Here is a 26,031-nt window from a genome sequence, read left to right on the forward strand (position 1 = left end):
AGGCTACTTGAGCTGCTCGTTGCTGAGCCACTTTGCGCTTGGACAAAACATCACTTTGTTCCAGAAGATACAATTGGGCTGCTGGCATGTACTTTGCTAAAACTGTAGTCACACTGGACAAATTGACTAGACGAACTGGAACTCTCCTGTTGACAACTGTGACTAAGCTCCTTGCAGCTCGAACTAATGGATGACCTTCCGACTGTATAGGTTCTAATAGGGCTTGATAGTCTTGGATTCTCACTCCAAGGCATGGCTCCATAGGATAGTCTCTGTGTTGGGCTGTAAGGTCACCGACCTGATATCTTGAATACGGACTTTGCAAACATCTCCTCATTGATTGACAAACTTCTGCTCCGCTTGGAGAACCTTTTAAGTGGTGCTGCTCAGCCTGCTGGCCTGAGGGGGACATGTAGGGGAGAGAGGCATGCAAAAAATCTACTATGTCTGTGAAACAGTGTCTCATGCCTTATCGGGCACATCAGTTACAATTACTGCCTACTCTAAGCACATGGTTCCCCAACTGAATGGTGGGCTCCCAGTATCCATGTCTGGGGACTGGTTTCTCATTACCTGCCATTACCCTGAAATCAACATCATCAGGTTCACACAATGAATCAATATTCCGGTACTGGTAGAAAAAAGCTTTTAGATATGGTAGACACCTGTGACCCTGTGTCAATTAATGCTTCTAACTGAATACCATCTATGATGAGTTACATAGGGGCAGGGCGTGACGTATAGTTAGAGTCCTGACTTAGATTGTTCTGGGTTTGGACCTGAGATCTGCTCGTCTGAGGGCCATTCCTCGACTTCAGGGGAAGTCTGTTTAAATCCCAACATTGCATCTTCCAATGTCCAGATTTATTGCAATAGGTGCAAAAAGGCCTTTGAGTCCCTGGGGGCCTATTGGGCGGATTATAACGGGTTATTTTGATGAGGGGCAGGAGCAGATACCGGCCTTTTAAGTAGAGACTCCTCACAGTTGGCCTGAGGGGCCTGACTAGCAAGTTCCTTCACAGCCTGAGTCAATTGTTCAATGTCCTGTTTAACACTCTGAATTTCTGAGGTTGTGGAGGATGGTAGGGTATTGGTCACTGGGGCGGAAGTCGGTGGTGGTATGGGGCCGGTTGCCGCACACAGTGGTTCTGGCATAGGGGTATAACTTTCTTCAGAATCTGTCCCGGGCTCTATAACTTGAATAGCCAGTCTTTTAAAGGCAGAGAAGAACAGATTAGGGTTCTGTACCGCTAGCATTCTCAACTGAGCTTTGTCCCATTTGTTACGAGCCTCATCAATTAACCTGTCCATCAAGACTTTGTTGCCCTGATCGGGAGTGATGCCGTCTAACTTTTGAACAACCTTTAGGGCATTTTGTAGGGCCACTGCATAAGATCTGTGTCTCACCTGGCCTTTGTCACCTCTCGTACAATCAGAGGCGTACCTCTGAGGGAGAATGTGATTCAAATACCTGGTATAACCCCTTGAAGATCTGCTGCACAGTCGCCTTCTCGGAGGCGAGCCAGGTGCGGACTTCCTCAAGTGCTGGTCCTTATAGTTGTCTGGTTTATTAGGGGGAGAGAATGGAAGACAAACTCTGGATACTCTCCTTGAAATCCCTCAGGGTGAAGGGGTCTCCGCTGTAGGTAGGAAGGACAGGCTTCCCCAGGAATACTGGTGCAGTTGCTGGGGCACCAATGTGATTGACATGGACTGCAAGCGGGAACGGCAGTACTCCTACCACTGGTGTAGCAGGTTTTCCTGCTGTTGGTGATGGAGGGGTACTTACGCTGGGTCGATCTGGAGAGCTGGGGGCTGACATGTTGAAAAGCTCTTTGAGGGTGCTGTCGCTTTAAGATTGAGTATGTTGTCTTTGTAGGATGAATTGAGTGCGCTGTTTCTTTAAGAAGAATTGAGTGTGTCTCTGCAAGAAGAATTGAGTGCACTGTTTCTTTAAGCTGCCCAGCATTGTACTGTAACGAGAACCTGCAAACTTTACTGAGCACCGAGGGGTTAACACTGACTGCCAGCGGTGCTGAAGAATCTTAGCAGCAAATTGTGCATTTATGTAGCGTCCGGCTGCAGCGGGCACTTGCCGGTATTCTGTAGAGCCGGACGCAGCTGCCAGAATCTTCACTATGGTTGCGCCCAGGGAACTTCCTGTTTGGTCTGGTCTGGTAAATGCTTCCCCTGTGCAACAGAGGGTGGATTCTTAGTTCTGGCACTGAAGAGGCGTCACCGCTGGTGACTGACTGGGCGGAGCTGCGACCACTCCCACACCCGGGAAACACCGGACTTGACTTAACCCCTTCAGGTACGGACTTTACACACTTAGCAATGGTAATTAACAGTCTTTCCTTCACCTTCCCCACTACTTTTATCCGCGCCACAGTAAAAACAAACTTCTGTAACACAGTCCCATACACTTTGCTGGCGCATACTTTTCCACGACTGTATGCGGTTTTTTATTACACAGTTCAGACATGGGGTGGGGAAGGACTTGCGGCAACTTCTATATGGCACACACCCATATACTGTTGATGGGTGGCCTGACTTGACTGGGTGGCTGAGTGGTTAGGGCACACACCATATCCTGTTCGTGACTAAGATTGTGGTGAACCACCGGGTGAAATGGTGGGACCACGGGTGTAGTGGTGTGAGTGGTGGGATCAGATGGTATTAACCCTGGGGGCTGGAGGGTAATTAACCCCTAGTGTTTGTGATGTCAGTGTGGTTTTCGGGTTCCAGAACACCACACTCCCGGATTTTCCACTATCCCAATTGCTAGAAGTGAAATGAGAGTCCACAACCAGTTATTGTCAAACGGAGGCTTTACTGAGTAGAAGACAGGTGTAATTATCTTCACAGCTAAGGCCAGAATTCCCAGAGAGGTGGCCAGGACCCAGAGGATCTCGCAGCTTACTGGACCAATATACTTGTAGTTAATCAAGCTGACCAAGCTGCGGCTCTGATGTCCGTGCCACCCGCATGTCTGCACTGTTGAAATAAAGAAGTTTTTGTACCGCATCCCGGTGAGTGATGTCCCCGTTATTCCTTTCACGCTCTATGTATGGACACCTTGCTCTGAGGGACTGGGAACCCGAAGGTTAGCGGTACTCTGTGTATCACTGCTATTGCTTAGTTTAACTCCTTGCTTGCCAGCATAGCGAGCAGCTGACTTTATAGGCTGTATTGAGGTAGCGGTGCCGACCAGCTTGTTTTTCACACTGGTTATACTTGTAGTTAACTTGACTTGAAATTAGACTTGACTTGACTAGTTTCAATGACAGCAGACATAGACTTGAGACTTACTGGAATGACTGTAGCTTTTGGGGTCTTCCAGATGCTGATCACTTGCACTGAGATCTCCGAGAAATTGTAATGGTCGCCCCTTTATATAGTGGGGGGCTGTATTCGTCCTATTGGTCAAGCTGCGGGTCATAGGTTAAGCTGGTGCTCTCTGGGAGAACATGTGACCACAAATCATGTGACTGCATAACATAACATGTGATAGACTTACACAGGTCCTTGAGACCTCCCACAGGTCCTCTATACTACCTCCTGTCTAGGCATTAAAGTGACACACACCTTTATAAAACCAACAGGGGGAGACCTTGCAGGGGAGGCCCCAGGTCACTGAGGGACTCAACCTGACAAGGCCTAAGGGCAGTACAGGACCATGCCCTGTACTGGGACATGACATATGTGTACATGTTATCTATTACATTATTATGATCATTATGCTGCCACGACGGAAAAGCTTAATGATTGAAGACTACTGAGCTATAGAACTGAACCTTGCTTTCCTTTGTGCCGATTCCGAATACTGCCTTTCTAGTAGTTTATTTTCCATTCCTCTGAAGACAGCTCTGACGTGATTAGTGCATCTTCCTGTTTTCTACCTATTCCACACTGCTATCTGCACTTCTGAAAACATCACTGAAGTTGAAACCTGACTTGAGGAATGTTATGTTTATGTGTACTCTTGGCCTATAGGCTTCTTTTAATTGGATGCAACAGAAAAGGGATCACCAAGTAGATGGATATCTTTGCAAAGCAGAATAGTGCTTTTGCTCACATGTATCTCTCATAAACCATTAGGAAAAAAGATGTTTTTTGTTAATTACTAAACTCCTGGTGACAGACCAGACTTGCCTGTTAAAACTTGTGTTGCAATTTATGGATTAAAAGCCACACCTCTGGGGAACATCCGTACCAGAGCTGTTTTGTTGTGGGAGACTGTGCTTGCTTAAAATCAGTCCTCTTCTTTGCCAGACATAACTCTGGAGTTAACCCTACAACAGATGTGTCAGCAGTGAAATTTCTACAGGTCAGGTTCACACATGGAGATCTGGGGGGATAGTGGAGAGTCTGAGAACTGCACTGCTTTATTAAAATGCATTATATTTCTCCGCTGAAATAATTAAGAAGATTGAATATCTGACACTTTACATTGATACTGTAAAATTACCTAAATGTGTGTGAATAGAAAATAATTTTCCACTGCATTGTTATTGCACTGAAAAACACCTTCAGTGACCCTGGCACTATACAGAGTAGTCCATTCATCATATACGGTATTTTACACATTATTGTATCTTTCTGTTCTGCGCTTGTCTTGGGGCTAAATGGCTATGTTGGGAGATTACCATAACACTGTGGCTAGCTTTTTGTGAACTGGTATTTCCTGTTTGACTTTTCTTTTTTTGTCTACAAATCCCACAATTCCATTTTCCTCCCTCCCCCACATCAGCCACCCCACCTATTGAAACATAAATGAGCTGCATCCATCGAAAGACCTGTGGTTTTCAATCAGGGTGCCTACAGCTGTTGCATTAGTTGCAGATTGATCTCTCTCCCACCAAGCGATCGCTCCACCCATTGAAGCAGACAGTCTCAGCCGCATTGCAAACTGGGAAAAATCTGAGACAACAGTCATTTTGTATGCTGATATAAATAAATATTGGAGTGAAAATTCCAGAAGAATTGTGAGAAAACGGTCACACACAGGTACATACACTATATTATGAACTACACTAACTTTACAGCCCCTGTAGTATAGTCAAATAAAAAAAATCCTGGAATACCCCTTTAACTCCTTCGTGAGTTTTTCCATTTTTGTTTTTTTCCTCATTACCTTTAAAAAATCATAACTCTTTCAATTTTCCACCTTAAAATCCATATTATGGATTATTTTTTGCACCACCGATTCTACTTTGTAATGACATCAGTCATTTTACCCAAAAATCTACGGCAAAACGGAAAAAAAGAAATCATTGTGAGTAAAAATGTAAGAAAAAACACCATTTTGTATATATATATATATATATATTATTTTTTTTTTTGAAATGTTATAGCCCCCATAGGGGGCTATAACACTGCACACACTGACCTTTTACATTGATCATTGTTATCCCATAGGAGACTATAACATGCAGTACATTGATCTCTCATACTGTTCACTGCTATGCCATGGCATAGCATTGATCAGTGTTTCTGCCGCTTGACTGCTCATTCCTTGATCTCAGGCCCAGAGCAGTCATTCGGCGATTGGACACGGAGGAGGAAGGTAAGGCACCCTCCTCGTGGTGTCCTCCAGCTGTTCAATCACGCTGCGGCAATCCCGAGCAGCCCACTGTGCTAACCGGCACTTATTAGCTTTCACTTTAGATGCAGCAATAAACTTTGAACGCCGCGTCTAAAGCATTAATAGCGTGTGGCACAGCGATCAGTGCCACGTGGTATTACCCACGGGTCCCGCCCATTGCTAGATGCTGGGCCCCGCGTTATAGAAAGTGAAAGGACCCAGGATGTACTGGTACAAACTGGGTCGGGAAGGGGTTAAAAATAGTTTTCCACCGGAGTACCCCTTTTAAAGGGGTTCTCCACTTTGGAGAATCACTACCTTGTGTAAAAGTCTCTTGACAAGTAACAGATTACAGAGTGTCCCCCCTGGACCCTTCTCTGTGGGACAATTCTGCTATTTCTCTTCGCTAGCCACCACCACAAGAGAATTTGTACATGGACAAATCAATGTATTTGTCTGTGTAATGCAGTACAGGAGAGAGATGCTGTTTGTAGCTTCTCTGGCCAAGTGATAAGCATCCCTAACAGGGTATATTAAAATAGGCTTTCTAAACTAGACAACTCTATCAAGTGTTAAGTTGAATTATGCAATTGCATGAACGCCTAACTGTCTCCTCATTCAACTTAGGGGACAAAGGACCTCTATTCTCATGATCAGGGCTGCCATCAGAAATTTTAGGGCCCCTTACACAGCTCAAGGCCTGGGCCAAAAAGCGCAGAGGACGGAAGCACAGGTCTCTTGTCGGTGCCTGCATAATGTTGGCAGGCCACGAGAGTGATTGATGGGGCTCAGTCAATCAGCCAAGCCTGAGCGCCTCATTGAACTATAGGCGCGTCTGTAAAACGCGCTTATAGTTTAATGCATGATGGACCGGCAATGGAAGCAGGGGTTTCCCCGGCTTCTGTGCTGCGGCAGCTGCAGGGGGTTGCAGCAGGGGCACTAGCACTGCATCTCCACCTCTCCAATACAGATACGCGGCATCATGCCTCCTGCACGGGAGAGTCGCAGCAGAGCCGTGGCCCCGTACAGGAAACTTATGGGCTTAAAAGCTAGTGAACTACAAGTGAGAATAGAAATCTCACCTATTATATGCAGCCTAGCAACATTGATAGAAGTCTTGTAAATATATATATATATATATATATATATATATATATATAACTCAGTGTGTGTGTGAATGTTCCAGCATCACGTCCAAACGGCTAAAGATATTAACATGAAACTTGGCACACATGTTACTTATATGTCAACAACAAACATAGGATAGGTAATTTAACCCTTACTCACCCCATTTGCCAGGGTCTGGGTTTTTGTTTAAAGTCCCATACAAGTCAATGGGAAATATATGTTACTGCATAACTTCCAAATGGCTGGAGATATTTCGATAATACTTGGTCACATGTTACTTATATGTCCACTTAAAATATAGGATAGTTAATTTAACCCTTAACTACCCCCATTTGTAAGGATGCAGCCCTTTTTCACCTTAAGGACTAAGCCCTTTTCGCATTTCTGACCACCATCGCTTTACGAATTAATAACTCAAACGCTCTTACCAAATATTCTGATTCTGAGATTGTACATATTCTACTTTATTTTGGTGGTAAATTTTCAGCGTTACTTGCATCCTTTTTTGGGGAAAATCCCCAAATTTCATGAAAATTTTGAAAATTTTGCATTTTTCTAACTTTGAAGCTCTCTACTTGTAAGGAAAATGAATATTCCCAATAAATTTTATTTTTATTCACAAATACAATATGTCCACTTTATGTTGGCATCATAAAATGGACATAAAAAATTGGAGGGCTTCAAAGTAGAGCAGCAATTTTCAAAAATGTCAAGAAAATTGCAAACTCTGAAGGGACAGATGTTACAGAACTACAACTGCCAGCATGCCTGGGCAGTCTAGGCATGCTGAGAGTTGTAGTTTCGCAACATCTGGAGGGCTACCATTTGGGCACCACTGTAACAGTGGTCTCCAAACTGTGACCCTCCAGATGTTGCAAAACTACAACTCCCAGCATGCCCAGACAGCCTTTGTCTGTCTGGGCATGCTGGGAGTTGCAGTTTGGCCTTCCTAGTGGTTGCCACAGTAAAGATCACTTTACTTTCACTTTCATTCCACCCCCCCACCCACCGTAGTTTCCCTTCGTGAGCCAGGATCCAGCAGTCTCCAGCGACGATCGGGGGCCCCCACGCATCTTCTCCTCCAGGTACCGGCCTCCATCTTCTGCCCACGTTCCCCTCGACATACAGGGGTGGGCAGAATGGGGGGTTGCCATGGCAACCCACTGTCCTGCCCTGCCATTGGTCAGAATCAGTTCTGACCAATGGCAGGGGATAGGAGGAGATCGCAGCACTGCGACCTCGCTCCTAGCCCTCAGCATGATCGGGGCTGTCACTGACAGCTCCAATCATCCCTATTTTCCGGGTGATCGGCTCACTAGAGACCCGATCAGCCCGGAATAGCAGCAAATCGCATGTCTGAATTGACATGCGATTTTCTGCAATCGCCGACATGGGGAGGTCTCAGGACCCCCCTCGGTGATGTGCCGGGATGCCTGCTGAATGATTTCAGCAGGTATTCTGGTCCAGTCCCCAACCGGCTAGCGGCAGGGACAGGAATTCCCACGGGCGTATGCATACGCCCCACGTCCTTAAGGACTCTGGATGCAGGGTGTACACATACGCCCAGCGTCCTTAAAAGGTTAAAGTCTCATGCAAATCAATGGGAAATGTGTATTCCCAAATAACTTCCGTACGGCTGAGATATTTCAATAATACCTGGTACACATATTACGGGTCGGGATAGGAGGACGCGATATGGGGTTGGGATATGACTACAATATATGAGGACGGGATATGAAGTCAAAATCTTTCTCCTTTGTTGATTTTCCTCCCCAACAAGAATTAGGAAGGAAAAACCGGGCAACGCCGGGTACTCAGCTAGTATTAGATAAAATATTGATGTTGCTTCACTCAATGCCACACAGTGATCCAACGCTGCCAAAATGTTAAGCAATTTTCCAATACATTCTGGCCTAGATGTTTTAAAACTCTCTACAAAGGTGCCAGATTTATTACAGTGGCTCATGCTGTTTGATAAATTTGGCACATCTTTAGACCCCATTTACACTATTAACATTGATCTCAATAAGGGACTTCTGCTTGCTTCATGTGTCGGAACTTCCACCAAATAAATATATGTATGTATGTTCTCCCAGCGCTCAGAAAAGCCCAGAATTCCACCCAGAAAAGTCCATTAGTCAAAGGGATTTTGAAATTTAAATTTAAATTCTGCACATAATTGGCACATATTCCAGGTGGTGTGGATCCACGGATGAAATTCCACTAGGAACTTTTTGACACTATTAGATAGCTGATAGGGAAAGGAGACATGTGGTACCTTTTTTGTTGCAGCATTGTGCTAATATCCAAACAATTCAATGTTCACCCGTCCATCCTTTGTGAAGTACCCTATATGGAAAATATTGCATTGACAGACCCTTTACTCAGTACTTTTGGCAGTGATTGCAGCCTCCAGTCTTCTTGGAGATGCTACTGCAAGGTTTGCATACCTGGATTTGAGGGTTCTCTGCGATTTTTTATTATTTTTTTTTTTTTTTTTTCTTCAGATAATTTGAAGCTCTGTCACGTTGGATGGGAACAGTCTTTCCAGAGATATTCGGTAAGGTTCAAGTCAGGGCTCTGGCGGTGCAACTCAAGAACATCCTCAGAGTTGTCCTTAAAGGGGTACTCCGGTGGTTAGACATCTTATCCCCTATCCAAAGGATACAGAATAAGATGCCTGATCGCGGGGGCCCCGCCGCTGGGGACCCCCGTGAACTTGCACGCAGCACCCCAGTTAAAAATCAGTCCCCGGGTCTGATTACCGGTGACCACGGGGCAGGCGGCGTGTGACGTCACGCCTCCGCCCCCGTGTGATGTCACGCTCCGCCCCTCAATGCAAGCCTATGGGAGGGGGCGTGACAGCTGCCAGGCCCCCTCCCATAGGCTTGCATTGAGGGGCGGAGCGTGAAGTCACACGCCGCCGGCCCTGTGGTCGCCGGTAATCAGACACGGAGCGAACATGCTCCAGGGACTGATTTTAACTGGGGTGCTGCGTGCAAGATCACGGGGGGTCCCCAGTGGCGGGACCCCCCGCGATCAGGCATCTTATCCCCTATCCTTTGGATAGGGGATAAGATGTCTGAAGTGCCGAAGGACCCCTTAAAGCCAAATCTGTGTTGTCTTTGCTGTGTGCTTAGAGTTACTGGGGAAGATTTATCAAAGCTGTCTATGTCCCGCATCAATATAGACCAACCTACTGAGCGTTAGGCCGGTCTATTGTGCACCTAATTTATCAAAAGGCGCACAGCTCTTGATAAATTCTGTGCACAGACTTCGGGATTTATGCTTTAGACTGTATTTAAACCTGCTCCAGCATGGTCTGACATTTCAGTGTACTTTCAGCTGATGCGACTTGTCGCTGAAAAGTCACTTTTTCTGTCTAAAATAGACTAGAATGCATCATGTTCCAAAATCCTCTAAAGCAAAAGTCGCACATATTTCAACTGCAACTTTCTCTGCAACAAATTTAGACAGGAAAAAGCAGTCTATCTTCGGCTCAGCCTGAGGTACAGAGCACTCTGGGTCAGGTTTTTATTAAAAATATCTCTGTACTTTTCTCCATTCAGCTTTGCTCCTCAGCTCTAACCAGTCTTCTGTCCCAGCTGCTGGAAAGCACACCAATAACATAATGCTGCCACCACCATGCTTCACTGTAGGGATGTATTGGGCAGGTGATGAGCAGTGCCTGGTTTCTTTCAGACATGATCCTTAAAGTGATACTCCAGTGGAAAACATTTTTTTTTAATCAACTGGCTCCAGAAAGTAAAACAGATTTGTAATTTACTTCTATTAAAAAATCTGCATCCTTCCAGTACTTATCAGCTGCTGTATACTACAGAGGAAGTGGAGATGTTCTTTTCTGTCTGACCACAGTGCTCTTTGCTGACACCTCTGTCTGTGTCAGGAACTTTCCAGAGTAGGACAAATCCCCACAGCAAACCTCTCCTGCTCTGCACAGTTCTTGACATGGACAGAGATGTCAGCAGAGAGCACTGTGGTCAGACAGAAAAGAACTACATAACTTCCTCTGCAGCATAAAGCAGCTGATAAGTACTGGAAGAATTAAGTTTTTTATATAGAAGTAATTTACTATTTTTGTTTAAACTTTCTGGCACCAGTTGCTTAGAAAAAAAAAATGTTTTCCACCGGAGTACCCTTTTAAAATTGAAGCCAGAAAGTTTCATTTTGATTTCATCATTTTCACTTTGCTCTTTGTACCCTTCTCCAGATCTGAAATGCATTGGTGACTCTTATTAAGGTGCAGAAACATTTCAGAGAGGATCAAGAGAACGAAGAGGCCCCCAGATATAAAATTAAAGTGTCATAGCAAAGTGTCTGAATACTTACATCCAAATTTTAGATATTCTTTTTTAATAAATTTGCTAAATATTCTAAAATTTGGTTTTGAACATTTCACATTGAGTGCAGAATGATGGGGGGTGGGGGTCTTTATTATTTTTATTTTATTTTAGCACAAGGCAACAAGATAACAAAATGTAAAAACAGGTGAAAGGGTCTGAAGACTTTCTGAATGCATTCTATCTCTCTGTGCTTTCATAATGTCGAAAAATGCCTTTATTCTCTGGTGTCATGTGTCGGAGGTTTTTCTGAGCTCCTGAAATGCTGATGGCTGGAACACTTCCTTTCTTTCATCCCTGTTTGTGCTTGACTGACAGTCAGTTGGAAGCCGAGCCTGGTTTCTAAGCCAGGTGTGTGTATGCATGTGTGCACAGCACAAGAACCACATTTGAAGACAGACTTTCAGCTGACTGTCAGTCAAGCAGAGACGAGGATGGGAGGCAGGAAGAGAAAGCGTCCAGCCATCAGCACTTCAGGGGCTAGGGAACACTTTTCAGTTATGGAAGCCCAGATAAATTTATGAAAGGCACCATGTGTCTCCTTGCCTTAACTACCTGGTATTATACAGTGTTAACAAATTGAAACTTGAATTGCAGCTGAGAGATTCCCTTAAAATACTAACATTTAGAGGTAGAAAATATAACCTAAAATGTTCTGCTCACAATACTGTATGTGATGTGCACCTATGTAAACCTGATATGAGCAGGGCAGATTGCAAGGTACATAAAATGCTTTATTTACATAAAATAGGAAAACTCATTGCATGTTGCTGCAAAGGAAGATGATATTTGGGTAGAATTTCTCTTTAGTAAGGAATGCAATATCTTTGTGACTTGGTGATTTCCTCCATATGACACTGCTGACCAAATGATGTCCTTTTTAAAATAAAGGAATGTCTAAAAGCTTTCTGTGCACCTTTTCAAAGGTACAAGTATATGTGTCCTTAGGATGTAATCTGACTCTCACTTGTACCCTTCAATTTTCATAGCCTTCAGCAACACTAAAGTGCCCCATAAATCCCTTGAATGGCTGACAATACTTGGATGACTGTCTGTGATGTTAAAGGAGCACTACCAGTGTACAAGACGTGCAACCCTGTCATGACCTTATTCTGAAGGGTATTAAGTGGGGCCTTCTGCTACTCTCCTGGTCTATTATCAGCTCACCCAAAGTAAAGATTTTTGTCTCTGTTTACCTTTCCTAAAAGAGACTGTGTTTACCACCTTCTGATGCCTGCCACCAGTTCATGGCTATGTTAATTCTAAGTACTATGGGAGGACACTGGGATTTGTGAAGCCAAGGTCAAAAGTAGAGTTGTCTTTTACTGTATAATGGTGTTTGTGTGTGTGTGTGTATGTATATATATATATATATATATATATATATATATATATATATATTTATTATTATTATTATTTATTTTTTTATTACACAAACTTTTGGACATTTGTTTGTGGTAGCCTGGACTTTTATGTTGGTAGCCTGTTGTAAGCATAGGCTATCAATATCTAATTGGTTGAGGTCCAACTGATCACAAGCTGATCAGTACTGAGGCCTCTTCACTTCATGTCAGACACAGCTCTGTACATTTGGTAGCAACGTTACATTTAAAACGAGCTGCAATACAGGGTCAGCTTCTACAGAATGAATGGAGTTATGTCTGGAATAAAGCGAAGAGGCCGCAGTGCTCATGTCATTCAGGTGATGGGTTTTGGTCTGTTTTAATGAAATGCTTTCAATAGAAGTCCTATAAAATCAGTTTAAATCAAAGTGACTTGATAAAGGAAGCTTTGAGCTAGCAATTGTTTATGGAGATTTTATTACTATATGTATCATGTACCTGGTCGAGATTTAGAAGACCACCCAGTGGGTGCCATTTTGATAGCAATGGGAAGTATATATATTTTGATGAAACTTCTATTTTTTTAATCCATTTTTATGCCATTGATTTTTGGCTACCTGTTTGGAGGGAGACTGTATGCTTTCTTGTGTATAAACCAGAGCACAGAAAATTGATTCGTTTTCAGTGTTTCAGCTTTGGAATTGAAATCTGAGGTAGGTTGGGTTTCCAGAATACACTTCTTGGGAATGTTGGACAAAGCACTGTGAAATCTGAAATGTTCCCACAGGTGCTTTATATTTTCATGTGGAACCTTTTCAGAACTGTGTGCGGATATGTTATTGCATAAATAATTTACCAAGTCTGCTACTTTTCAGAATAAAAGTGACCCTATAGGTCTGGGTTTAAAGGGTTTTCTGTAAGTTTTTTTTAAATGAAACCAACCACAGTCAATGGTATAAAATAAAAAGACAAAGATTACTCCCCTGTTAAACTACCTGCCGCTCCAGCTTCTTTGGTCCCCACTGGTCTTTGCTGCAGCAGTGATAGTCACTTGCACCCATGTGGCTACAGCAGCCAGTCAGTGGCCTCAGTGGTAATGTACTGTACATACTAGGATCACTGCTATAGTCAGATTACATGCAGTGATCATGTGGAACAGCACATCCTGCTCCAGAAAAAGTAAACAAGACAGTCAGGGACCACAAGAGCATTGCTGCTAGAGTGGAAGGGGATTCACAGGCTGATGATTGAGCAAATAAGCATTCCCACAAACATACATTCATTCCCAACCATGAGCCAATGTAAGCCTCCATTAATTCAGCCAGCAAATATGCAAAGACAATGTCAGCTAATCGCATCTTTTATGTGGGCATTATTATCTGTGGTGTCCCGGTACAGAACATGGTTCTGTACAGTCCTAAAGTCCCCTTAACCCCTTAAGGACTGGGGTTTTTTCCGTTTTTGCATTTTCGTTTTTTGCTCCTTGCCTTTAAAAAATCATAACTCTTTCAATTTTGCACCTAAAAATCCATATGATGGCTTATTTTTTGCGCCACCAATTCTACTTTGGAATGACGACAGTCATTTTGCCCAAAAATCTACGTTGAAACGGAAAAAAAAAATAAAAAAAAACAGCGTTTTGTAAATTTTGGGGGCTTCCGTTTCTACTTAGTACATTTTTCGGTAAAAATGACACCTTATCTTTATTCTGTAGGTCCATACGATTAAAATGATACCCTGCTTATATAGCTTTGATTTTGTCGTACTTCTGGAAAAAATCATAACTACATTAATACGTTTAAAATTGTCATCTTCTGACCCCTATAACTTTTTTATTTTTCCGTGTATGGGGCGGTAGGAGGGCTAATTTTTTAAATGATATAAAAAGTGACCAAAAATGCACTATTTTGGACTTTGGAATTTTTTTGTGCGCACGCCATTGACCGAGCGGTTTAATGATATATTTTTATAATTCGGACATTTCCGCACGCGGTGATACCATATATGTTTATTTTTATTTTTATTTACACTGTGTTTTTTTTTATGGGAAAAGGGGGGTGATTCAAACTTTTAATAGGGGAGGGGTTAAATGATATTCATTCACTTTTTTTTCCACTTTTTTTTTTGCAGTGTTATAGGTCCCATAGGGACCTATAACACTGCACACACTGATCTTCATCATTGATCACTGGTTTCTCATAGGAAACCAGTGATCGACGATTCTGCCGCATGACTGCTCATGCCTGGATCTCAGGCACTGAGCAGTCATTCGGCGATCGGACAGTGAGGAGGCAGGTAGGGGCCCTCCCTTTGTCCTGTAAGCTGTTCGGGATGCCGCGATTTCGCCACGGCTATCCCGAACAGCCCACTGAGTTAATCGGCAGCTTTCACTTTCGCTTTTAGCCGTGCGGCTCAGCTCTGAGCGCGCGGCTAAAGGGTTAATAGCGCGCGGCGCTGCGCGCTATTAGCGGCGGGTCCCAGCTTCACTATGACGCCGGGCCCGCCGTGATATGATGCGGGGTTACCGTGTAACGCTGCGTTATATCAGGAGAGCAGGACCAAGGACGTACCAGTACGTCCATGGTCCTTAAGGGGTTAAGTAGAGTTCCTCAAGTCCACAGGGCTCTCCTGCAGAATCGCCCCCTAAGTCATTATATGGTATTCTCTTGTATATTAAGTATGTACATCTATTATATGTATTGTACAGTGAATGTAAGTAATATATGAAGGTTGTTAGGATGTTTACACTGTCTAGGACCTTCCTAAGGTCATGTGATATGTGATCACATGATATCCAGAGTTCCAGAGGCACAGGTAACCACAGGCAACCAGCTACCAATGGGCTTTAGTTCAGGCCCCTGATATATAAGGGGCTGTAGTCTCCACTCTGGCTTTCACTTCCTGGACCTTAAAGCAAGCACAAGTCCTGTACAAGCCAAGTCCAGAATAGCTAGGCCAAAGCCTAAAAGTCTGCGGCCACATCAAATCTGTGAGTGCAGTCTCTACTGTCCCTACCAAAATCATAACAGTAGCACAGTGACCTGCATCATCATTATTACCACTACAAGTCCAAGTTCCATGTGTCCTGGTCACCTCTGTGGAAGTTGGCTTCTGTAAGAACTGTTATACTGCCTTCTTCAGTAAAGTTCCAGTTGCATCAAAACCTACTTTGGACTCTCATTTAATATATGCCGTTTCTGGGTTGGTTGTCGGCGGTACCCTACACCATACAACCACATTCTGGCGACATGAACACTAGAGGTTAACAACATCTTGCCCCAGGTGTTAATACCATCTGGCCCTGCTACCTATATCACTACACCCCATGGTCCCGCCATACAATGGGGGCTCACCACATATCCCTCTCCCCAGGTAAACTGGGAATGTGCTGCTGACAGTGTATGTCTGTTCATTCATTCAAACCCTTCTGATACTAAGCTATTTAATATTAAAGTAAAGAATTGCCTATCTATGTCCTATATTATCCATCATCTACTTGTGTAAAAGGATCTGACCTGTTGTTTTTTGTATTTTGGAACAGTTACTTTTGATTTTTAAAACTTTGACATCCCCTGTCTGAGCTTCTGCATGTACCGAACCAGGTCTCCCTGACGTGTTTTGTATAGGGCATTAACCTTCACCTGATCATTTACAGTTACCAAACATTCATAAGGCAATTTACTGATCATCTCTCACAAAAAACTTTATCAGCTTAGAAAAACTTGCTATCAGTCCTACGTCTTTATTGTGTTTTAACTAAGCATTCACTCCTAGAAGACCAGCTGCTTTAAGAAGACAAGCATAAGAAAAATAAAAAAGTCTTTAACTGAAACATGTTCTTTTTGTTTTCCTTCAAAAAATAAATCTTTCTAGCTGTGCATACTTGGCATTTCATGGGTGCTCTGCTGACAGGTAAGATAACGGAATATTAAAATGTCATATGGGTCGTGACCTGTAAGTCACAGGAGAATGCAAATATTTCACTTTTTTTTCCCCTAACTGTTAAATTTTGTGTTCTCAAAAAAAATAAGGATCCTAGGTGTACAGTAATTCAGGATCTGACAGGTGCAGGGATAGCAGACTGACATGTACATTTTAAGATGTTGCTTCAACAGAAATACTTTGAAGAAACGTTATTGTTTTAAAGAATAGCATTTTGTAGAATTTGTATTAAAATGATTTGCAGTATTTACAAACGTATGTTCAAACTCCTGTTCTCTGCCACATCTTATTGTTAGATGTCAGAAAAGCAGTGAACAAATTTTAGTTTGGGGAGTTAGTTTAGGTGGGGTTAGGTCACTTGTTCGAACAAGTAATTTTAATCCGAAATAAGGCTGGTGGTTTATACACAGTTCTGTTTTCAGAGGGAAAAAAAATGGTAAGTGGCCTTAGGTCAGCTGCATTGATTTAATGCATTACTTAGGCTGCCAGAACTGAGGTAGAATCTCCTTAGACTGCATCAGGAGTGCCTCAAGCCTCTGATTCCTTTTGATCAAATCTCTGTGAAAGATGAGTGTCATGCCCTCTTCAAGCCAGCTGTGAGGGGACTGCCCTGTGACTCTGAGAGAGCATGCTGGAACAGAGCACACCAGGGCACTGAGGTGAGAGCATGCTGCAGAGGTGAGCGAGGCAGACACAAACTTGGAGGGCCCACAGATCACCAAGTGGGAGGATCTCATTCCACTCCCCTGTGCACAGTCTTAGTATTCATCAGACCTTGAGGTGCTCATATTCAGACAAGGCTAAGAAGGCGTGTGATGTTTTAGTACTTGTACAGACAGGAGTGCACTTAAAGTACATAGCTGGAGTACTCATTGAGGGAATGAGGAACTGCCTGGGACATGATATCTATCTAGCAATGGACAAAGTAAGGAAACTTTTTTTTAAATATATTCATTTCTTTTATTCTCAAATAGTTTTGCAGTTTTACAATAGATAGAAAATCATAAATGTGTACTTTCAATATTGTTTAACTATATATTTTTACTGAGATGCCGGCACATGGCATCATTTTCTGTTTTATTGTGCAGTTTTCGGAATTCATTTAACCCTACATTCGCTAATGCTGATAAGTGACTATGTAACTTTAAAGGAGTCCTGTATAAAGTGCTTTAAGCAAGTGCATTAATGTCCTTATTATGATGCAGGAGTGCTCTTTAGAGTAGACAGTAAAACCAATTTTCCTATAGTCGTTCTTAGCGTTATTAGTGGCTGGTGATCAGTGTCTGTAAATTATGCATACAATCCCATCCTTTTATTGAAGAGGGCTATTGTCCTCCCTTAGAGCACACTTAGTCCTGTAGTCCCTTTGCATTGAAAGCACTGTGGTGGTGGTGGTGATGAGGATGATACAAGTGTGGGCTCTCCGTTCTATTCAGTTCTAATTTCACAGAGTATTCTCAGTGCACTCTACTGTCGTAACACTTAATGGTCTAAATATATGCTCCTTACCAGAGCACTTTATACATTTTTAAAAAGCAGCTATTTTATGGGAAAGCTTGTCGAGATTTTTTTTCCCTCCTTTTCATTCTTCTTTTTTTTTTTTTTTTTTTTTTTTTGCTTTATGTTCAGCTTTTCTGCAGTTGTGGATAGGAAACCAATCTTTCCACTGAACATGGTACAGAACAATCAATACACTGATAGATGGCTTTAACTATGCAGTATCCATTAAGATAGGTGTGCCCAGCCCATTTTCTTAGTTTGACGTAATGCTGGAGATGGAAAGTGCAATCTAGAGACAAACTGTCCGGTTTCTCCTGCACGGAGGTGTCTTTCTGCTGTTATGTTAATCTGTGATTATCTCCTTTTACATTACTCTTCTGCACTGCCCGGAATCATGTAGCTGTTTTGGCTTCTTGAACTGGAAAGCTTATTGTGTTTTGTATCTTTTGGGTGAGCTAACATCTATGTTGCAAGGACCTCCAGGCATGTTGTGCTGCTTCGTGTTTCTGCAGTCTACAAGTGAAGTCAGCTTCATTAGTTTCATGATGGCACATCAGTACAGAGCTGGTGTTACCGCTTCCTTCTAGCAAGTCCTGGAGCATGATCTGGGCTGCCTAGGTTTGGATAAGCTTGTAAGGATTTGTCAGCCAGATGTGACACGATTGTCAAGAGGCAAGTAAAGGAGGAGATCTGATATTAATCAGTGCATAGCTGGAAGCCAAACTTTCTCAAAGGCAGTGTAGAAACATGTTCTTCTCTACTGCTCCTCTTTTCTTACCATTGAGCTGCCACTGTCTCAACTTCTGGGTTTATTACAGGCTAGAGTGGATAATGGTGTGCCCCCCCCCCCCCCAACCCTGTGCATGTCTGTTTGCAAACCAGTTTAAATTGCCTACTCCCCCCCCCCCCCATAGAATGCTAAAATGTTATCCTAATTCCTAAACATGCATAATTTACCACTGATTTTAAGTTCCTTTCCTGAAGTTAACATGCTTTTTCACACAGGGCCCTGGCATGTATGTAATTCTCTACATTATGGCCATGTCTGATCAGAGGCATAGCTGCATAGGTCAGTTCATCCAAAACTTACACCTCTATTGATTAGTTCAGCAAGTAAGTGGGGTGCTTGATCTTAAGATTTGTTTGCATGGACTAAACTGTTTTGCAACTCTAGACTGAAGTGATCAATATGGGGGGGGGGGGGAGATAAGGGGCAGTATATCTTAGGAGAGACTTGACTTGACTTGATTTTCTTCCTTACGGGAATCGTGACATCTTAGTCTGTCTGTCTGAGCAGGTGCTAAGTTTTATAGAAAATCTTCGACAGATAATGTTTTATGGCTTCTACAAGAATTGAGATATTGTGTAATCATTTCCCACCAGATTTCACTGTGTATGTATTTGCAGTTTGCAGATTGATGCAGATTATGAAACAATCATGTAAACTTTGACACCTCAGGCATGACTTCAAGATCTTTACTCTACTTTATGTGCCTTGTAAATAAGAGCATTAGATCTCTGAAGATATTGACATTCTTACTGCATTTAATGATGCATGGACCAAATGTCTAGTGTTTAGACACAGGGTGACAACAATGGTCCAACCAGCTGTAGTCATGTGATGGATGAGCAGGTAACTGTACAGGCATCAGCAAGAAAAGCAGAATTGCTAATTGACAGGTTCTGTCAATTGGTCTATGTGTTAACAAGCATCTCTGCTGGTATTTAAAGAGACCTCTTCTCATGTCACAGAGTAACATCTTTAAAAATTCTTAAGGTCTGCATTTGGTAGCAAAGGCCAGTTAACCCTTCAAAGTTACTTAAAGATGTTAAGATTTTTTTTCTCTTTTAGATATTTCATAAAATGTGACTTCTTTGTTTAGTACATTTTAGTAGTAGTAGTAGTGTTAACTTTACAGACCATTATCATGTCTGATAAGTTTGGTGCCATGTTTATGTTACAAATTCCATTCAGTTTCAGATACTTATACGCACATCAAACAACCAGATGAAGGTGCTGTTTTATAGATCAGATTATATGCACAAATGTAAAAAAGTGGACATTGTCATTCTGCCACAATTTATTGTGATATTTGAATGCAGTGCGTGAAGAAGGTACAGGTACTTTAAAGAGATGTCAAACAGTGGCATCCATTGCCCATAGGCTGTAATGGCTATTGTTATTTAAATGAATCATGGAAAAAGTTCACAATTTATTCATTCAATAGATTCAGTCTTAGTCTATGCGTGATAGATCCCACTGTTTAAAATATACATCAGGAGCTTTCTCCCAGTGTATATGTTCCACAGAGGCCAAGAACACAGTGTGAACCTAGCCTTATTCATCCAAAGCCTGGACCACTTCAGAAAATGTCCACATGTGGCAGATGTGTTGCAGAAATGTCAGCAACTGTTGTCTACATCTGAATAAGGTTTGTAAAAAGATAAAACAAAACCTTGCACATACAGCAGAAACAACCTGATATTCAGTCACAGAAATATTTACAACAAATGTTCCATGAGTAAATATAACCTTAGTATACTAAACAAAAACATGCAGCATTTCTACATAGGTGACACGTCCAAAAAAACATAGTAATGCTTTTTACTGGTTAGACTACTTATTTATAAATTACATGTATTGTACATGCTTCACATGTAAAAAGAAAACAGTATATTAAATGTCGTATCTAATGTGCAATTGATTATATATTAGGGCTAATGAATGTATCTATACCAATTGGATTAGGTGCATGTGATAGGGCAGTCTGTGTAGTTACTCAAGATTACTACATGACCCTGGTGAGTGGAAGTGATTCAGGACCAAATGATGAGCTCATCCTTTCCTGTATGAGTTGCATCTTATGGTCGGTCTGCCTTCTAAATTCTATTGTGTCATTATTTTGTCTGCCACGGTGTTTAGGGGTTACCTGACTACAGCCAAATGTTGTTACTTAGGATTTGTAAGACATATTGGCTGTGTTCTTAGATCAACTTGATTGTCTGCCCATTAGTCATCAGTGACAGATCTTTGTCTTGTATGCAGTTAGTGTACACTGGACCTGAAAATACATTATTGTACTAAAATGCTTCTATAGAAGGAAAACATACATGTGTTGCAGCTTCAAAACTGGAGTTATAGTGTAAGTTGACACATAAGTGTTAACATTGATGATGTTAAAAGGGTATTCCAGGCCAAAACTTTTTTTTATATATATATCAACTGGCTCCGGAAAGTTAAACAGATTTGTAAATTACTTCTATTAAAAAAATCTTAATCCTTCCAATAGTTATTAGCTTCTGAAGGGGAGTTGATGATTTCTGTCTAACTGCTCTCTGATGACTCACCTCCCAGGAGCTGTGCAGCGCCTATGGGGATATTTTCCCATCATGCGCAGCTCCCGGGACGTGACATTATCATTGAGCAGTTAGACTGTAAACTTCAGAAGCTAATAACTATTGGAAGGATTAAGATTTTTTAATAGAAGTAATTTACAAATCTGTTTAACTTTCCGGAGCCAGTTGATATATAAAAAAAAAAGTTTTTGCCTGGAATACCCCTTTAACTGCCATGTTCTTGGTAAAAATATGCAGACAGTGAAGTAAAATATGTACTAAATGTAACCCCTGGCACTAAGTGATCACAGCGGACAAAACGATACACTTGCAAACATACTTTTTGACTCTCTTTAATTTTACTTGTCAATTGGATCTGCCATTGACAGGTTAGACCTGACCCATAGCTTGAGGCTTTTCTTACTAGATTCTCTTCAGTAATATTTATTAGTTAGCCATCAATAGAGAGATCTCCCAACGTCAGATGCCACTCGACTAATGGTTGTCGTTACACAGCACCACAACCTGTCCCTGTGACCTTACTAATGAACCTGGCCTTTAGGAGTGGCAGTCTGCTTTCAGTGTACCAGGAGGCAGCAGTGTGGGATGCTTGTCTGCTTTCTGTATGCCACACAGACTTTGACAAACACACACAAGGATTGTGGTAACTTTATAAGAGCTAGTCATATCGCATCTTAAAGCTGGAGGTCAGCAGATCCTTTGGTTACACTACAGCTTTAATGGTAATTGTACAACAACGCTGCAGTTGCAGACATGCCACTACTACAGTATTTTCCCTTTCGTGTCTGTCTATCTCACATATTACAGTGGTCCCTGAAGTTACAATATTAATTGATTCCAGGACGACCATTGTATATTGAAACCATTGTATGTTGAGACCAGAACTCTATGGAAACCTGGTAATTGGTTCTGAAGCCACCAAAATGTCATCCAAAAAATGGAAAAAGTGAGGATTAAAGAAAACTAAGTAGATAACTAATGCAGATAAAGCAAATCCTTACATATAAAAGTAATAAAGATCTGCTGGCAGCTGTAAATCACTGTCTATTTCAGTGTTTCCCAACCAGAGTGCTTCCAGGTGTTGCAAAACTACAACACCCAGCATGCCCGGGCAGCCGAAGGCTGTCCGGGCACACTGGGAGTTGTAGTTTTGCAACAGCTGGAGGCACCCTCTTTGGGAAGCACTGGTCTATGTAGCTTCTTCAGGGTCCTGTACAGAACACGCAGTGTCCTAAAAAAAAGGAAAATTGAGCCGCCCTCACCTGGTGTCCAAAGGAGCAACTAACCATGGCAGAGGTAAAGAGTACAGAACATGTAATACCTCCCTGTACTGTAGGGGGCACTACCAGACACCAGTCAGTGCATGCACTTTAGGAATACACGGGTTTTACCAGTGAGATATCCATTCTGATTGGTCGGTTCTTCCAGCCATTGACACGTTTCACAGATTCCATAGCATTGTATGTTGAGTCTGGTTTCAAGTTACAATGGTCCAGAAAAGACAATTGTATGTTGAAACCATTGTAAGTTGAGGGATCACTGTACTTTCTTGGCTGGGCTACTGAACGAGCGCCCCCTAACAGAAGCTATAACATTGGAATTCTACTACGGTTTCCTATTCATTGTCATATTCTTATCCACTGTAGACTCCAACCAGTTTATAGAGGTCAAGATCACTGAAATGTCCAAATGAATTAGTATTCTATCTGATTTAGATGATTTTGGCTAATACTGTAGGATTTCTACCTCATTGTCTTCTGTAATAAATGTGAAATGATGACACAGAGCTGTATAGATGTCTAACAATGTTCAAATCTTTTCTCATGACAACCTTCTGTGCTTCTATAATAAACTATTTGTTCAATAAGTGGGATCCTGCTAAAAGAAAAACATATACAGGATATACTTTTTTGCCTGGTGAACCAATGGGCTCCATATGCAGCTTTATGGCACACAACAATCACATACATAACTAGAAGTTTCTCAAATGCAGGATGATCCTACTGTATATAGGGGGAAACCCAACTCTGATGTCTGCTGTGAGGGTAAAGAAAGATGGGGCTTGCTGGATTAGAATGTGTCTGATTTTCCCTTGGGTGATGAGCACAGTCTGAGATGTCTGGCAGTGGCGTTTACTCTTTCCTCAGGCACGGATGTTTGTGGGGGAGTCAGTGGAGAATGCAACTGTTGGCTGTGTGTGGCCACCCTAAGGTGGAGACAAGTAAAACTCTAAGCACTGCTGGAGGACAATGACCTTGCTTTTTTATTGGCTATGAAACCAGCTTCATAAGTGTGCCCCAAATAAATGATATATACTCTGTACATATGGCTTATTGATACTGAACAGAAGTCGTTAGCTGTAGCCGAGGGAAGATCTGTAATGAGGGTGGTAGCTGCTTTAGGAAGCATTGCCAAGAAGTGTTTTCAGAAAGTAACTTGACCTTCTGTTTTGTGTGTTAGTGAGTGCATTCCAGGGAATGAGATTCAGCTGTTTGTGGGGACTGAACCAAAGCGCAAAATGAATGAGGTAAGTTTTTGTTTTTTTCTCTCTCCCCCCAATTTTAACACTTTATCTTCAGTAGCTTCATACTGATAAATTCAAATATTTATTTTGCACATACTTGTCATGCTGCTTTCCAGGAATGTGTGTGAAAATATTAAAGCACCATTTATATCAATGACTTGTCTGCTGTTTAGTTGAGTTGTTTTATATGACCACTTGCTTATGACAAGTGGCCACCAGATGTCACAAAACATATCCACCTGAAATACCAATGGATGCCAGCCTGCTGTATGTCAGCCATGTACCCAAACTTCACATATAGTCACCAATACTTAAGGTGTACCTCCAATGTATGTATGAGAAATGACTATTGTACAGCACTGCGCACGCCTAAGTACCTTAACTGAGGCCCTGTAGTGCCCATTCCCCTCTGCTCGTAGCTGTGCAATAAGAGATAGAGCAAGAGTGGGTGCTAGGGAGCCAGTGTGGGATGCTCCTTCTCCTATTGCACAGCTACAAGTGGAAGCAGGGACCACAGTGCTTCTGTTAAAGTATCTAGGCTCCAAATTCAAAAATGAGAAAAATTGGTATCTTGCACGGTGTCATTGTGTACAATAGTCATTTGTCCTAAAAACATTAGAGGTACACTTTAACTTGCATAAAACATACCATGAATGCAGCTCAGATATGTTAGTAAGATAGAAGTTAGTCTGGAAATTCTATCCATCCTTCTATGACTGTAGGCAAGGCTAGTGACTTGAGCTCTGTAAAGGACCTCCGGTAATGAGCAGATCCATGCTGGGACCACCAGCAAACTGCTGTAGTCTAAATGTGGCAGAAAGTTTTCCTATATGACCAAGGGAAATATAGATTTATATCATTCTAGTTGCAATCAATAGGTATTCACACACAGTAATCCATGGCTGGGCCATCCAGAGCAAGAGAAGCTCTTTTGTAGCTGCTCTCCTCTCTGGTTAATAGACGAGGGTCATAAATTCCCCTCAAACTATGAATATCCCTGGGCATTTGAAAATGTTTTTGTTCTAAACCAGACAACCCCTTCAGAATTATTTGCAAAAAAATCTTCCAACTTGACAATGAAAGGGGGGGGGGGGGGGGGGCATTATATTTGCATAAAGTTTTTATACCCATTAATAGAATTTAGATTTTTTTTCATGAAACTCGCCTGTTTTTGTGTAGTCCTAGGCTAAATGCAATGTAACATGAGGATTGTCAAAGTAGTGTAGTTGAGCCATACACTTCTATACAGCTTTTCACTTATTGATCATGTAAATCTATAAATCAGTTGTACACAGTTTTAGCAGATGTCCTAAACCCCTGTAGGAAGTGCTGCTGATGAAATGCTAATAGGGGTAACATGAGACTGGTTTTCTTACACCGCCATAATCCGTTTTCCACTCTAAACAAGAATGGTTTCCCCAGAGGATTATTATACATTCCCAGCTTTGACTTGTTACCATACAGCTGGGTGTAGTGTCTTCCAATATGGGACATTTAGGAATTCCTTGACTCAGTCACCAATGGAACCAGTGATAAAGTCAGCCTGTCGCCATTTTTAAGATACGTGTATTTCAGATTCATTAATCGACAAAGTTGTGTAAATGCAGCTTCCCTCACTGGCAATGCAGAGTTCATAAATCGCCTATCTAGAAATGATTTATAAAGAATTTTGTGTTTGGGAAATAGATTATCACCTTTTTCATCTTTTTATTGTATAGAAACATCCCTGAGAACACATGTTCTCTATCCCGTACAACTTATAGAACTCGCGATTATGTCTGTAAATTTGTGTCTGACTTTGAAACTTACTATATTGGAGATTACAGTATTTATATCCTGCATAAGGCATCCAGATGGGTAACATGTACCATGACAATGAAAAGTGATCATTACATTGCACTTGGAAGCTATAAAAGTATGAAAATGCTCTATAATCTGTTACTGATGTCCATTTTATCTGTAACTGATCTCCTTAGTACAGTGTCTGTCTGTACTTGATAACAGTACCATCAGTTGCCTACTTACAGGAAATAAGGTGGTAAGCTCCAAGATGAATAAGTGAAAAATGTGGAAGCTTAAATCATGATTATAATGGAAATCAGAATTCACTGTTCTGCTTTCTGAGTTGTGGTATTAAAATCTAATATTCAGTGTGCTTATTTTGTAGACAATAAGATGTACATTGGTAAACTGCATCTGTTTGGGATTCAAACCTGGCAAAATAAATCCCCGTCAGTGTGAACAGTGCCGACATGGATGGGTAGCACATGGTAAATGTTAATTGTTACA

At 41.9% G+C, this 26,031-nt stretch overlaps 1 protein-coding gene across 13 annotated transcripts in view; it reads left to right on the plus strand.

Annotated features, from left to right (window-relative positions):
- The window catches only part of BNC1 (basonuclin 1), a 212,186-nt gene that overhangs the window by 171,158 nt on the left and 14,997 nt on the right, over positions 1-26,031 (plus strand). For 8 of the 13 annotated variants that reach the window (XR_008892475.1, XM_056572153.1, XM_056572149.1 and 5 more), the window contains exons 4-5: positions 23,679-23,745; positions 25,910-26,012. Coding sequence is in view for 12 of the 13 variants with exons in the window: in XM_056572153.1 (XP_056428128.1) it covers positions 23,737-23,745; positions 25,910-26,012 (112 nt within the window). In the remaining variant the exon portion in view is untranslated. Of the gene's footprint in view, positions 1-15,159; positions 15,409-16,292; positions 16,332-16,843; positions 17,287-23,678; positions 23,746-25,909; positions 26,013-26,031 lie in introns of those variants that run through there. The other 5 variants (XM_056572151.1, XM_056572150.1, XM_056572157.1 and 2 more) reach the window with 4 other exon arrangements.

This window comes from Hyla sarda, chromosome 4 (genome assembly GCF_029499605.1).
Source record: "Hyla sarda isolate aHylSar1 chromosome 4, aHylSar1.hap1, whole genome shotgun sequence".
Lineage (NCBI taxonomy): Eukaryota > Metazoa > Chordata > Amphibia > Anura > Hylidae > Hyla > Hyla sarda.